This window comes from Carcharodon carcharias, chromosome 6 (genome assembly GCF_017639515.1).
Source record: "Carcharodon carcharias isolate sCarCar2 chromosome 6, sCarCar2.pri, whole genome shotgun sequence".
Classification (NCBI taxonomy): Eukaryota; Metazoa; Chordata; class Chondrichthyes; order Lamniformes; family Lamnidae; genus Carcharodon; species Carcharodon carcharias.
In genome coordinates, this window is record NC_054472.1 from 176,693,218 (window position 1) to 176,706,544 (window position 13,327).

At 39.6% G+C, this 13,327-nt stretch overlaps 1 protein-coding gene across 1 annotated transcript in view; it reads right to left on the minus strand.

Moving 5' to 3' along the window:
• cep192 (centrosomal protein 192) overlaps positions 1-13,327 on the minus strand; it is a 161,757-nt gene that overhangs the window by 109,130 nt on the left and 39,300 nt on the right. Inside the window, exons 14-19 of the mRNA XM_041189313.1 lie at positions 12,610-12,665; positions 9,889-10,036; positions 7,073-7,221; positions 3,171-3,311; positions 1,152-1,299; positions 133-425 (exon numbers count right to left, since the gene is read on the minus strand). Of these exons, the coding sequence (XP_041045247.1) occupies positions 133-425; positions 1,152-1,299; positions 3,171-3,311; positions 7,073-7,221; positions 9,889-10,036; positions 12,610-12,665 (935 nt within the window). The remainder of the gene's footprint in view (positions 1-132; positions 426-1,151; positions 1,300-3,170; positions 3,312-7,072; positions 7,222-9,888; positions 10,037-12,609; positions 12,666-13,327) is intronic.

Consider the following 13,327-nt stretch of genomic DNA (forward strand, 5'->3'; position numbering starts at 1 on the left):
GTAAATAAATTACATCCTACAATTATGCAAATTTAATCATCACAGCAACTCAAATCTACAGATGCAGTATAGAGTTCATTAGGTTGAAAAATGACATGGAAAACTTTAAATGTGTTTCATTTACTTTCTTACCTCATTCTGACCAACAATAAATTCCTTATTCCCATTTAATGAAAGTGTACCATGTGCTTGATCTTGGCCAGCAACATTCCTATCCACTATTCTGAAGCCTCGCAAATTATCGTATGTTGCAGTATTAGAGGGAACAGTTGCTGTACTAATATTGTTATCTTCTTCTCCAGCTATATTTCTGTCCACTATTTCACATCCCCACCGATCATCATGGGTTGTAGAATCAGAAGGAATAGCTGACACACCGACATTTCCATCTTCTTCATTCCCACTGCTACCATCCCCTCCACCACCTGTAAGATTAAGGTTTTAACAATTGTGTTAACAGCATAAAAGCACTACTGTCAGGGTCAATGCTACTTCTTCTAAAGTTGAAACAGATAAAATCATCCAGGCGCAATAAACCAGAGCTGATAGTGAAACCAAAACATGGGACAGGTCAGTGAATGGTGCCAGAGGTCAAAAGTATGGACCAAAAGAACTCTTGATACTGGCTCTCCATATAAGACTTTGAAGAGCACAATTATCATGACATCTTGAACGCGCAAGAAAATATTACTAATAAACACTTCCATCCCAATTTGACATAGGAATAGAAACCTCCTATGCACAGCTGGAGCCCAAGGTTTCCAAAAATAACTCAGTCCAACAAAGCATGCCACCAAAGATCCAACTGGCAACACTGGGACCCTGCTTCAGGTTTTTAAGAGGAATCTCAAAAAAATGTTAAGGAGCTCATCTGAAAAAATAAAACTTCCTTTGCCTAGGCAGTCAGTCAAAAGGTTAGATGTGTATTACAAAAAAAAGAGAAAATGTTTTGAACTCAGCAAAAAAAAATTAATTGCACAAGTAACAAGTGTTAAAACAAGAATGGCAACCAGAGACCAGCTTTCAACAGAAAGGGATAAAGAGAGCAAAACGTCATCAGAATAATGCTCCTGTAGCTTTAGCTAGGTATCGTCCTAATTGTATGAAAAGTGATCAAGTAGCAGTCTTTTATGAAGTAATAATGTGCTTACCTACAACTGGTGAGTTTATGACCTGACCCTCTGCTGATCTTCTGAATTCAAATCCAATGTCATTTAGTTCATCAAGTGGTCCAATGGACTCATCAGAGCTACCACCTTCCAATCCTGGCCTAAAGCTGGGATGATTGCTCTCTCCAAGCTGCATTGCAAGTTAAGATATTAAATATTTTTCACAGAATACTAATTAACTTATGTTCAATCCCCATTTTACGCGAAGATAACTTGCCTCGGGATAGCAATGCCGTGTAAGGACACCAGGCAAGTATGGGACTATGTTCACCTATAAACATCTTCCACAGTTAAATAATCCATCACTACTTATCATCCAGATTCACACAAGAAGCTAAGCAGCTGGTAGCATTTGTTAAACTATGCCAACATGAATCACCATCTTTGAATCGGTAGGGAAATTCTCCCATGTTAAGAATACAAGAGATAGGAGCAGGAGAAGCCCCTATGTTCTGTGAAGCCTGCCCTGCCATTCAACACGATCATGGCTGATCTTGGGCTTCAACTCCACTTTCCTACCTCTCCCCATATCCCTTGGTGAAGAGCCCAAAAATGTGCCCTATTCTAGCCTTAAATATAGTCAACAATTAAGTTTCCATTGTGGTAGAGAATTCCAGAGATTCACAACATTGAGTAATTTCTCCACAGCTCAATCCTAAATGATTGATCCCTCACCCTGAGACTGTGCTATGTTCTAGGTTCCCTAGTCAGGGGAAACAATCTCTCAGTTAAGTCCCTTCAGAATCCTATGTATTTCAGTGACATCAACTCTCATTCTTCTAAACTCCAGAGAATATAAGACCCAATTTACTCAGCCTCTCATCCCAGAGACCAATCTTTCAAACATTCACCGTACTGCCTAAAATGCAAGTATATCCTTCCTTAAACACCAAGGCCAAAACTGCACACAGTACTTCAGGTGCAGTCTCACCAAAGCCAATTGTAGCAAGATGTCCTTATTCTTATACTTCAATCCCCTTGCAATAACACCGACTAAAGTGCATTGTGGAAAATTAACCTAAATTATATGAAAGTACACTTAATATAAACATTAGGGTTATGTAGGATACATTATCATTCCCATGTTCATTTGCTTCCTCAACAATTTTCTCTCCAAGGTGTGAAGCCATACATGTGCCCGACAGTTTAAGTGGCCATCATTGTTGCAAGCACACATATACATGTGCACACCTCAACAGAAAACATCAGCAGGGTGTTGCTAAACAGCCAGGTTTCAGACTGTTGTCACTCAATGCCCACATATGACTAATTCCAGTAGGCAAATACAATTGGGAAAGCTAGCCACTTTTCCACATGCTTAAACTCAGGGGGATGTGCCATCAGTTGTAGCACTTTATCACTGCTGAGCTAACACATCCTAGACCAGGAATCAAATCGGACTCCTTTCAGAAATGTAATGCTTTGCTACTTACTGGTAAGCTTAATAAACCACTGGCAGCATTCACTTGTACAATGGAAATTTAAGATAACGTTAAAACCAAAAGACAAGCAACTCACTGTGTTGAATTTAATTCTTAGGTTACAGGCAGACTTATGACAAAGACTGTACTATCTTTCCACTGAGATTTCCTATTTGAAGATAGTTCTGGTATTTGAGTGAAGACTGAGTTTTATACTCATCTGTCATCTTTGTTTCCCCTGCATTCCGGTTAATATACTTTTTCCCATATATAATCTATTCCCACTTCCTGGCCCTAACATTTTGGAATTGATAACTGTAACTCATTTACAAAAGTTATCTGACCCCAAAAGTTTCAAAAGCTCTAAAGTTATTAGGTTTCAGAGTCACACCCGTATAAAATCATAAATTTCAAAGGATATTGACAAGTGAACTCACTGCTGACCTGCAGAAGTCAATGTAATAATGATTAATCCCTACCAATTCAATTTTTTGGCAACTTCAAACAGAAAGTAGCTTCAAAGGAGTGCACCCTCCCCCTCCCCTCCTCCTTCCTTAGAAGTATAATAGAACCTACATACCAATTGCCTTGTTGAACTGGACAACAGCAATTGTCCTTGCAAAGCACTCTGTTGCTGGACAGCCTCCAATTCATCTTCTGTATCCGCACCACTTGATGGTGCGGAATCCATTCCAGTGGCTGCTTGTCGAACAGGAGGCATCTGAAAGTTACCCAACATTGAAGAATTGTTTGCAAAGTGCCAAATAAATTTTTAATGAAAAAAATTCATTAAGTGTCATAAGATTGTTCATTTTCGTATGCAAATCATAGAATTGAAAGGCTTTAGAAAGACAGACAAGTTATGGAATAAGCAGATAACTGGAAGATAGCACGTAATGTGGCAAAGGATGAGGATAATACATTTTGGGAAGTAAATCAAGGGAGTACGCACTCCATGGAAAATCTGGATGAACATAAGACAACCAAGGGGTCTAATATAGAAATCCTTGAAAGCTAGAAGCAGACAAACCCATCAAAGTAAAAATCTTTTTGGTTTTATGTAAAAGGATACAGAGTACAAGAGTAATGGCAAATTTGTAAAAACATTGGCTACATCATGGAGTATTGTGCGCAGTTTTGGATATCTTGGAATAGAAAGGGCATTAAAACTATGGAGAGCATTCATTGATCAGGATAATAGCAGGCACACAAAACTTAGTTATGAAGACAGACCAAAGATATTGAGACTATTTTCACCACAGCAAAACAGACCGAGAGAAGATTTAATAGAAGCTTTTAAAATTATGGAAGTTCTGATAGAGTGAATAAGAAAAGACTATTATTCCCTCTGGTTGGGGAGAAAATGACAAAATTTTGCATTATCTTCACACAAATAAAAATCCTACTTTCCCGATGAAAAACTGCAAATCAATTACACAAATATTCATGAGGAAAATTTATTATTTAACAACTTTATAAAGTACCCTTAGAAGACATGGCGATGGCGTAATGGTATTGTTGCTGGACTAGTAATCCAGGGACCCAGGGTAATGTTCTGAGGATTTGGGTTCAAATCTTGCCACAGCAGATGGTGAAATTTGAATTCAACAAAAATCTGGAATTAAAAGCCTAACGATGATCATGAAACCATTGCCGATTGTCATAAAAGCCATTCACTAATGTCCTTTAGGGAAGGAAATCTGCTGTCCTTACCTGCTCTGGCCTAAATGTGACTCCAGGCCCACAGCAATGTTGACTCTGAAATGCCCTCTGAACTAGGGCAGCTGGAGATGGGTGATAAATACTGACCTGGCCAGAGATGCCCATATCCCATGAACAAATAAAAACAATACATTTTTCAAAGTTAATCAAACTAGGATTTTAACTGTGCTCTGTACAGAGGAATACGCACTTATAAAAGTATTTGTGGTATCAGTGGCACTAGGTACAAGATGACACAATGGTGTTCATTGATGACAAACCCCCAAGATGTTTAAATTTAATTGTATAAGATTTTACCAGTTAAATGCATTTCATCAGTAGGATTTTTAAACACTTTGCACTAAGGACACACAAGAATACTTAGAGAACAGAGTGCTAGGTGCACCCACTGCAGTGAAAACAAAAATATTTAAATTGTGCATGGGCTTTCTATTCAAGATGCTCTCAAGTTATTCCACTTGTCAACGTGATCAAAAGCTATTCTGGGACATATGTCTGTATATTTATCTTACCTTTATCTACAGTTTTAGTTCAATAGTTAAAAGACTAATTTCAAAATTAGCAGTATGGGCAGGCAAGAGACTAAAACATTTTCTGAACGAGGACATTTTCTACCTCATCATTAACCAGGGGCTGCTAGGGAACTTTGTCTAATTTCTTGAAATTGGAATCCAATTCATGTTCACTAACCCCTAAAACAGTAAAGATGGATAATTTTTTTTATTATTCATTCAGATTGTGGGCTTCACTGGCTAGGCCAGCATTTATTGTCAATTCCTAATGGCCCTTGAAAAGGCGATGGTGAGCTGCCTTCTTGAACCGCTGCAGTCTCTGTGGTGTAGGCACACCCGCAGTGATGTTACGAAGGGAGTTCCAAGACTTTGACCCAGTGACAGTGAAGGAACGGCGATATATTTCCAAGTCAGGATGGTGAGTGGCTTGCAGGGGAAATTCCAGATGCTGGTGTTCCCAAGCTGCCCTTGTCCTTCTTGATGGTCGTGGGTTTGGAAGGTGCTGTCTAAGGAGTCTTAGTGAATTCCTGCAGTACATCTTGTAGATGATACACACTGCTGCCACTGTGCGGTGGTGGCAGAGTGAGTCCGTGTTTGTGGATGGGGTGTCAAGCACACGGGCTGCTTTGTCCTGGATTGTGTCAAGCTTCTTGTGTTGTTGGAACTGCATTCATCCAGGCAAGTGGAGAATATTCCATCACACTCCTGACTTGTAGCTGGTGGACAGGCTTTGGGAGTTAGACGGTGACTTATTCGCTACAGGATTCCTAGCCTCTGAACTGCTTTTGTAGCCAGGGTATTTATATGGCTAGTCTAGTTCAGTTTGTGGTCAATGGTAACCCCCAGGATGTTGATAGTGGGGGTTCAGCGAACGTAATGGGGCGACAGCTAGATTCTCTCTTGTTGGAGGTGGCCATTGCCTGGCATGAACTTCACTTGCAAATCAATGGCAACTAGAGATAGGTTTGGCCGACCTCCAACTTAAGTCTACTTCAAAATATCCAGGCACAAGGTTTGATTAGCTGTTACTGTCACTTAACACCTAGGACCCTGGGTGTTGTTTGCTTGCATTACCTTTGTGGTCACAATTAAAATTCCTTGATTGTAAGTATTCTGGGGTGTGAACAACATGATACAAATGTCAATTTGAGAATTATGCACAATGGTCAACTGAGTGGTACTGAGATTCATGACTGGTCAGAAATAAATTGTTACAGATACCAGAATACACTAGCTAAAAGTTTCTATCTTGTTCTTACCAACTTCTAAAATGTTAATAGCCCTTCCAACTTGTTAAACTGAAGAGTTACATTTGATAGCTAGGTGTTATGTTGCAGCTATTACTGTAACCAGTCAGATTACATCTAGGAATTCAGCAGTTAAGTGGAAAACAATGCTGAAGTGTTTGCAATCACCTTCGACCAGAAGCGCACAGTGGATGGATCCCACTTGGCCTCATCCCAAGGTCCCCACCATCTTATATGGCAGAATTCAGCTAATTCCCAAGGTCCCTACCATCTTAGGTGGCAGACTTCAGCTAATTCTTGAGGGCAATTAGGGATGGGCATAAATGCTAGTCTAGCCAGTGACACCCACATCATATGAATGATTTTTTAAAAATTCAAATCGTTCTACTATTCATTTCAGTTTTTCTAAATTTCATATTTTGGGCTTTCTGAATTAGTTGCACTTAGCAAGTGGAGAAGGAAAGTTAAATTAACAAGTTTGATTATTTATAGAAATATTCAATGATGTAAAAAATGTTACCATATAGGTGTATTATGTTTTATTGGACAAGGCTAAATAGCAAGTAATTTAAGTTTCTGTCTGGCCATTTCAAATATAGAAATCTAGGATGATACTGGTACTGGTTCAGATGAATCTGAACCTTAATTATGCAAGTTTGTAGGCTCCGGTGTAGGCAAATTAGGCCATAAATTCACATTTACAAGATTGGCACAGGAACTAACAGGAATTATTGCATAAATGCAATTCAGGAAATTCTGGGCCATACAATTAAATTTTTAAACCAAGGTGGAAACAAGCAGTGAAAATGATAATCAAAAAAAACACCAGTTCTTTTGGGATAGGTGCTCCTATTGATTCACACAAGCCTAAATAAAAGGATGAAGCTGTAATGCTGCATCTGGAGTTCATGAAAAAATATTAAAATTTTATTTTTACCATTATACTTGATGAAACCTTTGACATTGATAAGTGGTGCACTGGCAGAACTGTTGAGCTTTACCTGGTGCCATCTGGTTTCTTGAAGTGCAGCATGGACTTCAGGGAGTTCTTGTCCTTCAGTGTGACCTCTTTGCATTCCTGGCGGGACCAACTGTTTGAAATAAGCTTCCAGTCTATCATCCCGAAATGCCTCAGCATCAAACTCATCATCTGTTAGGATTGAAGCATTATTCATTTTTGAGCAGCTACCTATATTTACATAGTACTTTTAATGTAATGAAATATCCCAAGGCGCTTCACAGGACTACTGTAAAGCAAAATCTGACACTGAGCCACATAACGATATTAAGTCAGATGACCAAATGCTTGATCAAAGAGGAAGATTTTAAGGAATGTCTTAAAGGAGGAAAGTGAGGTAAAGAGGTGGCGAGGTGTAGGCATAGATTTCCAGAGCTAGGGGCCTAAGACACTAAAGGCACAGTGGCCAATAGTGGAGCAACTATGACTGGACAAGTTTTTTTTAAAAAACGGAACCTTTAGTCATAAAACAAAAACAAAAACAGAATTACCTGGAAAAACTCAGCAGGTCTGGCAGCATCGGCGGAGAAGAAAAGAGTTGACGTTTCGAGTCCTCATGACCCTTCGACAGAACTTGAGTTCGAGTCCAAGAAAGAATTGAAATATAAGCTGGTTTAAGGTGTGTGTGTGGGGGGGGGGGGGGGGGGGGGGGGGCGGCGACGGGCGGAGAGGGAGAGAGAGAGAGAGAGAGAGAGAGAGAGAGAGAGAGAGAGAGAGAGAGGTGGAGTGGGGGTGTGGTTGTAGGGACAAACAAGCAGTGATAGAAGCAGATCATCAAAAGATTTCAACAACAATAATACAAAAGAACACATAGGTGTTAAAGTTAAAGTTGGTGATATTATCTAAACGAATGTGCTAATTAAGAATGGATGGTAGGGCACTCAAGGTATAGCTCTAGTGGGGGTGGGGAGAGCATAAAAGATGTTAAAAATAAATAAATAAATAAATATTTTTTTTTTCTTTTTCTCTTTTTATAATGGAAATAGGTGGGAAAAGGAAAATCTATATAATTTATTGGAAAAAAAAGAAAAGGAAGGGGGAAACAGAAAGGGGGTGGGGATGGGGGAGGGAGCTCACGACCTAAAGTTGTTGAATTCAATATTCAGTCCGGATGGCTGTAAAGTGCCTAGTCGGAAGATGAGGTGTTGTTCCTCCAGTTTGCGTTGGGCTTCACTGGAACAATGCAGCAAGCCAAGGACAGACATGTGGGCAAGAGAGCAGGGTGGAGTGTTAAAATGGCAAGCGACAGGGAGGTTTGGGTCATTCTTGCGGACAGACCGCAGGTGTTCTGCAAAGCGGTCGCCCAGTTTACGTTTGGTCTCTCCAATGTAGAGGAGACCACATTGGGAGCAACGAATGCAGTAGACTAAGTTGGGGGAAATGCAAGTGAAATGCTGCTTCACTTGAAAGGAGTGTTTGGGTCCTTGGACGGTGAGGAGAGAGGAAGTGAAGGGGCAGGTATTGCATCTTTTGCTTGGGCATGGGGTGGTGCCATAGGAGGGGGTTGAGGAGTAGGGGGTGATGGAGGAGTGGACCAGGGTGTCCAGAAGGGAGCGATCCCTACGGAATGCCAATAGGGGGGGTGAAGGGAAGATGTGTTTGGTGGTGTCATCATGCTGGAGTTGGCGGAAATGGCGGAGGATGATCCTTTGAATGCAGAGGCTGGTGGGGTGATAAGTGAGGACAAGGGGGGCCCTATCATGTTTCTGGGAGGGAGGAGAAGGCGTGAGGGCGGATGCCGGACACGGTTGAGGGCCCTGTCAACGACCGTGGGTGGAAAACCTCGGTTAAGGAAGAAGGAGGACATGTCAGAGGAACTGTTTTTGAAGGTAGCATCATCGGAACAGATGCGACGGAGGCGAAGGAACTGAGAGAATGGGATGGAGTCCTTACAGGAAGCGGGGTGTGAGGAGCTGTAGTCGAGATAGCTGTGGGAGTCGGTGGATTTGTAATGGATATTGGTGGACAGTCTATCACCAGAGATTGAGACAGAGAGGTCAAGGAAGGGAAGGGAAGTGTCAGAGATGGACCATGTGAAAATGATGGAGGGGGGAGATTGGAAGCAAAATTAATAAATTTTTCCAAGTCCCGACGAGAGCACGAAGCGGCACCGAAGTAATCATCGATGTATCGGAGAAAGAGTTGTGGAAGGGGGCCGGAGTAGGACTGAAACAAGGAATGTTCCACATACCTTTAGTCATGTTGAACAATATCATGGAAGATTATAATACAGTAATTCTGAAACTGTTGCAGAAGGGTCAATATATTCAGGTGGCACAGATTTAAGGTAATTGGCAAAAGAGCCAGAAGGATGAGAAGAACCTTTTTTTAGCATAGCATTATAATCTGCAAGGCACTGGCTGAAAGGGTAGAAATATCAGATTCAATAGTAACTTTCAAAAAGGAATTGAATATATACTTAAAGAGAGGAAATTGCAGGGCTAAGGGGAAATGGGGGCTGATCGGAAAGCTATTTCAAAGAGAGCCAGCACAGGCACAATGGACCAATTGGACTTCACTGCTGCAAGATTCTATAACATTTCAGCATATACAAAAGGAGGAATAATTTTTTTTTTCTCTCTGAATAATGCAAATAAGTTCAGGCCATTTAAGAATTCCTGGTGCACTGAACAAAAATTGTTTTGGACATTTCAAACTGTAAAAAAAAATTAAACCCAAAGTTCATCTGTTTTTTAAAAAAAGATTCAATTTTAAAATATTTTCAACAACTTCACCTTATACTTAACTACAGTACTCTCAGTCACTTGGGAAACAGGACAACAGTACTGTGCACTGTACCTGTGGACTGGTCTTCCAAGCTTGCCAATGACAACAGCCTTTCATCTTCTAAAAAACTAGCTAGACTGTCACTGTATCGTCTTGTGCCCAAATCCTCATCTGTTCGTTTGAGAGTAGGGGAGTTCCCAGATTCCTTTGTGCCATCAACCTGGTGATATACAAAACAACTATTACAAATTCAGAACAGGCATTTCCAGCATCCGCAGTTTTTTTGTTTTTATTACAAATTCAGGATTAGTTCCAAAAAACGCATAAAGAATTGTGAAATTTGCTCTGAAACTTTTAACTGGCAATCCTTCTCATTGCTAGAGGTGAGCCATTAAAATTAAACTAGAAGTATATGACAATCTAGTGCTAACAATGCAAAAGAAATTCAAGCAGAGTTTAAAAGATGGAGGTGAAACAAAAAAGTTACTGTAGTATGAAACAATGAAAATTTGTAAAGGATTTTATAAATTACAAGAGTAAAAGGTAAACTTGATTGGGATAAAATAAGGAAATCTTATGGAGGATCAAGGAATGGCAAAGATACTAAATGAGTGTTTTTTTCAAACTAAACGCAAGATAGCAGGAATGAAAGGGTACAAGAGCAACAGACAGACATTGAAAAGAACAAAAATTATACATTAAGATAGCTGGTGGTCTTAATATGTCACCAGAGAACACCATTGCTCCAGTCCAAAAAAATCCACTGATCCTATTCTACATCTGAAGTGTTGTAACCTGCAAAGCTACAAAGTGCTGGAAAGTGGGATTAAAATGTGTAGCTGGTTTCTTTTTTCTCTTTTAGCTGGCACAGACACAGTGGGTTGAATGGTCTTTTTCCGCACCATAACTGTTCTATGTTTCTATTCTGTGTCCTGTAGCCAACTTTCTATCCTTACAATCACATGCCCTTTGATACCGTGCACCTTAATTTTAATCCAACTTTAAAATAACTTAAATGTTGGGGTCATATAGGAAATTTGAAAATGAGGGGAAAAATTGATAGTAAATGTGAAAAAAGGTAGGTTTTACGAATTGAGAAAACAGAAATAAAAGGGTATAAGGCTTGTAGTTATTGAGTTTATCCTTGCACCCTGTTTTGAATCGGAGTGTAACATTTGCAACTCTTCAGTCCTCCGGCACCACTTCTATATCTATAGAAGATTGAAGAATTATGTCCAATGCCTTCGCAATTTCTACCCTTACTTCTCTCAGTATCCTTGGATACATCTGATCCAGTACTGGTGACTTAATTAAGTACAGCCAGCTTAATTAACACCTTTGTTACAGTGTTTAGCCCATCCAGTGTTTCTTCTTTCTTGGTAAAGACAGATGCAAAATACTCATTGTGTGCCTCAGTGATGCTCCTCGGTTTCCATGTGTAAATCCCATTTTTAGTTCTGAATCGGAACCACTTCTCCTTTTACTATTTATATACCTATAGAACACTTGCTGATTTCCTTTTATGTTAGCCGTCAGTCTCTTCTCATATTCTCTCTTTGCTTCTCATTTCTTTTTTCACTTCCCCTCTGAACTTTCTATATTCAGCCTAGTTCTCACATGCATTATCAACCTGTCATAGTCACCCCTTTTCTGCTTCATCTTATTCTCCCGTTCATCATCCATAGAATTCTGTATTTGCTCGTCTTATTTTTGACCCTCATGGGCATGTACCTTAACACTTTAAAGGCAGCCCATTGTTCTATTAAAGTCTTGCCTGTCAATCTTCAATTCTAATTTACCTGGGCCAGGTCTGTTCTCAATCCATTGAAATTGACCCGGCCCCAGCTAATTATTTTTACTATGGATAACTCCTTGTCATAGTACACAGTAAACTAAATTCAGATCTCATTGTATTTCATCTTATTCTGACCCCACCTAATACCTTACTATTTCTTACTCCAGTGCTGTCTTTCCCGACCGTTATGCATCTTGCTTTTTCTTTCTAATGTTACCACTTGGTTCTTATCCTCCTGCCAAGTTAATTTAAATCCTCCCCAATAGCACTAGTGAACCACCCCGTCAGGACACTTTTCCAGTTCTGTTCAGGTGCAACACATCAGGCCTATAGAGCTCCAGAACAGGTCCTAATACCCCAAGGATCTGAAGCCTTCTGTCCTGCATCATCTCATCAGCCACACATTCATCTGCTCCAAGCTATTTCTACACTCAACAGCATGTGGCACTGGGAGTAATATTGGGATTACTACCTTTGAGGTCCTACTTGCTCGTTTCTTTCCTAGCTCCCTAAATTCTGCTACAGGACCACAATGCACTCTGTACCTACGTTCTTGGTACTGATATGGAGCATGACTGCTGGCTGTTCATCCCCTGAACACTAAACATCAGTCAATATCCCACTTCTGATCTTATGTTGGGAGGGAAGGTCATTGACAAATTAGCTGAAGATCACTGCACCAAGGACACTATCATGAGGAATTCTTGTAGCAATGTTCTTGGGCTGACTGAGTTAAGCAAAGCAACTTGCAAATTCATTTACAGTATTTCAAATGTTTGTCACAGGTGCTTTATAAAGCAAGATGAAGTTTCAGAAAGATATTTATCTACTTCTGATAATTACATTTTCTAAAACATTTGGAATATTCAGTAATACTCCAAGTGGGCAATTAGTGATCAAAAGCATTTGAATGATTAGATAATTTTAATTAACAAACTTTAGTTTAAATAAGTTATAATTCAATAAGTACAACAATGATATATTTTGGTTGCAGATACCTTATTTGCTTTATTGTTAGTGCTGTCAGTCAAACTATCCAACCCAGGAGGAGTCTCTGCAAAAGTAAACAGTGAATTTAAGCAAACAAAAAATTTGAAAAAAAAATGACATGTATTTTGAATGTGTTTAAGGAGATGGTCATTGCTGGCAAGGCTGGTCTGTAGTGGCCATCTCTACTTGCTCAGAGGTGGCAGTGGACCACTTCCTTGAGCTGCTGCAGCCTGTGTAGTGCAGATGTTCTACAATGCCATTAGGTGTTGAATCAATTTGATACAACTGAGTGGCTTGGTAGACCAATTCAAAGGACAGTTATAAGTCAGTTGTGTTGATGTGGGGCTGGAGTCACCTCCTGCAAGGAAGACAGATTTCCTTTGCCAAAGGGCTTCTTTGAACCAATCTTTTTTATTTTCTGATTTACTTTCTGTTTCCAGATTTTTAAAATTCTCAATGTCATGGTAAATAACATGGGTCCACATGTAATTGAAAATGAGTTATTTATATTTTTGTCCACTTCCAAGTATGCATTTCAAACAGAATAAAATGATTGAGTTAATTTGATCTTTACTAATAAATCAATTTTCCCCACTTAATTCAGATCCAGATGTGGGTACAATGGCATACTCAATTTCAATTAATTTAATTTGAATGAATTTGCTAATTCAATCCACTATTTATTTTCAAGAAAACCTTTTACGCTCGAGTATTTTCTCAAATTTT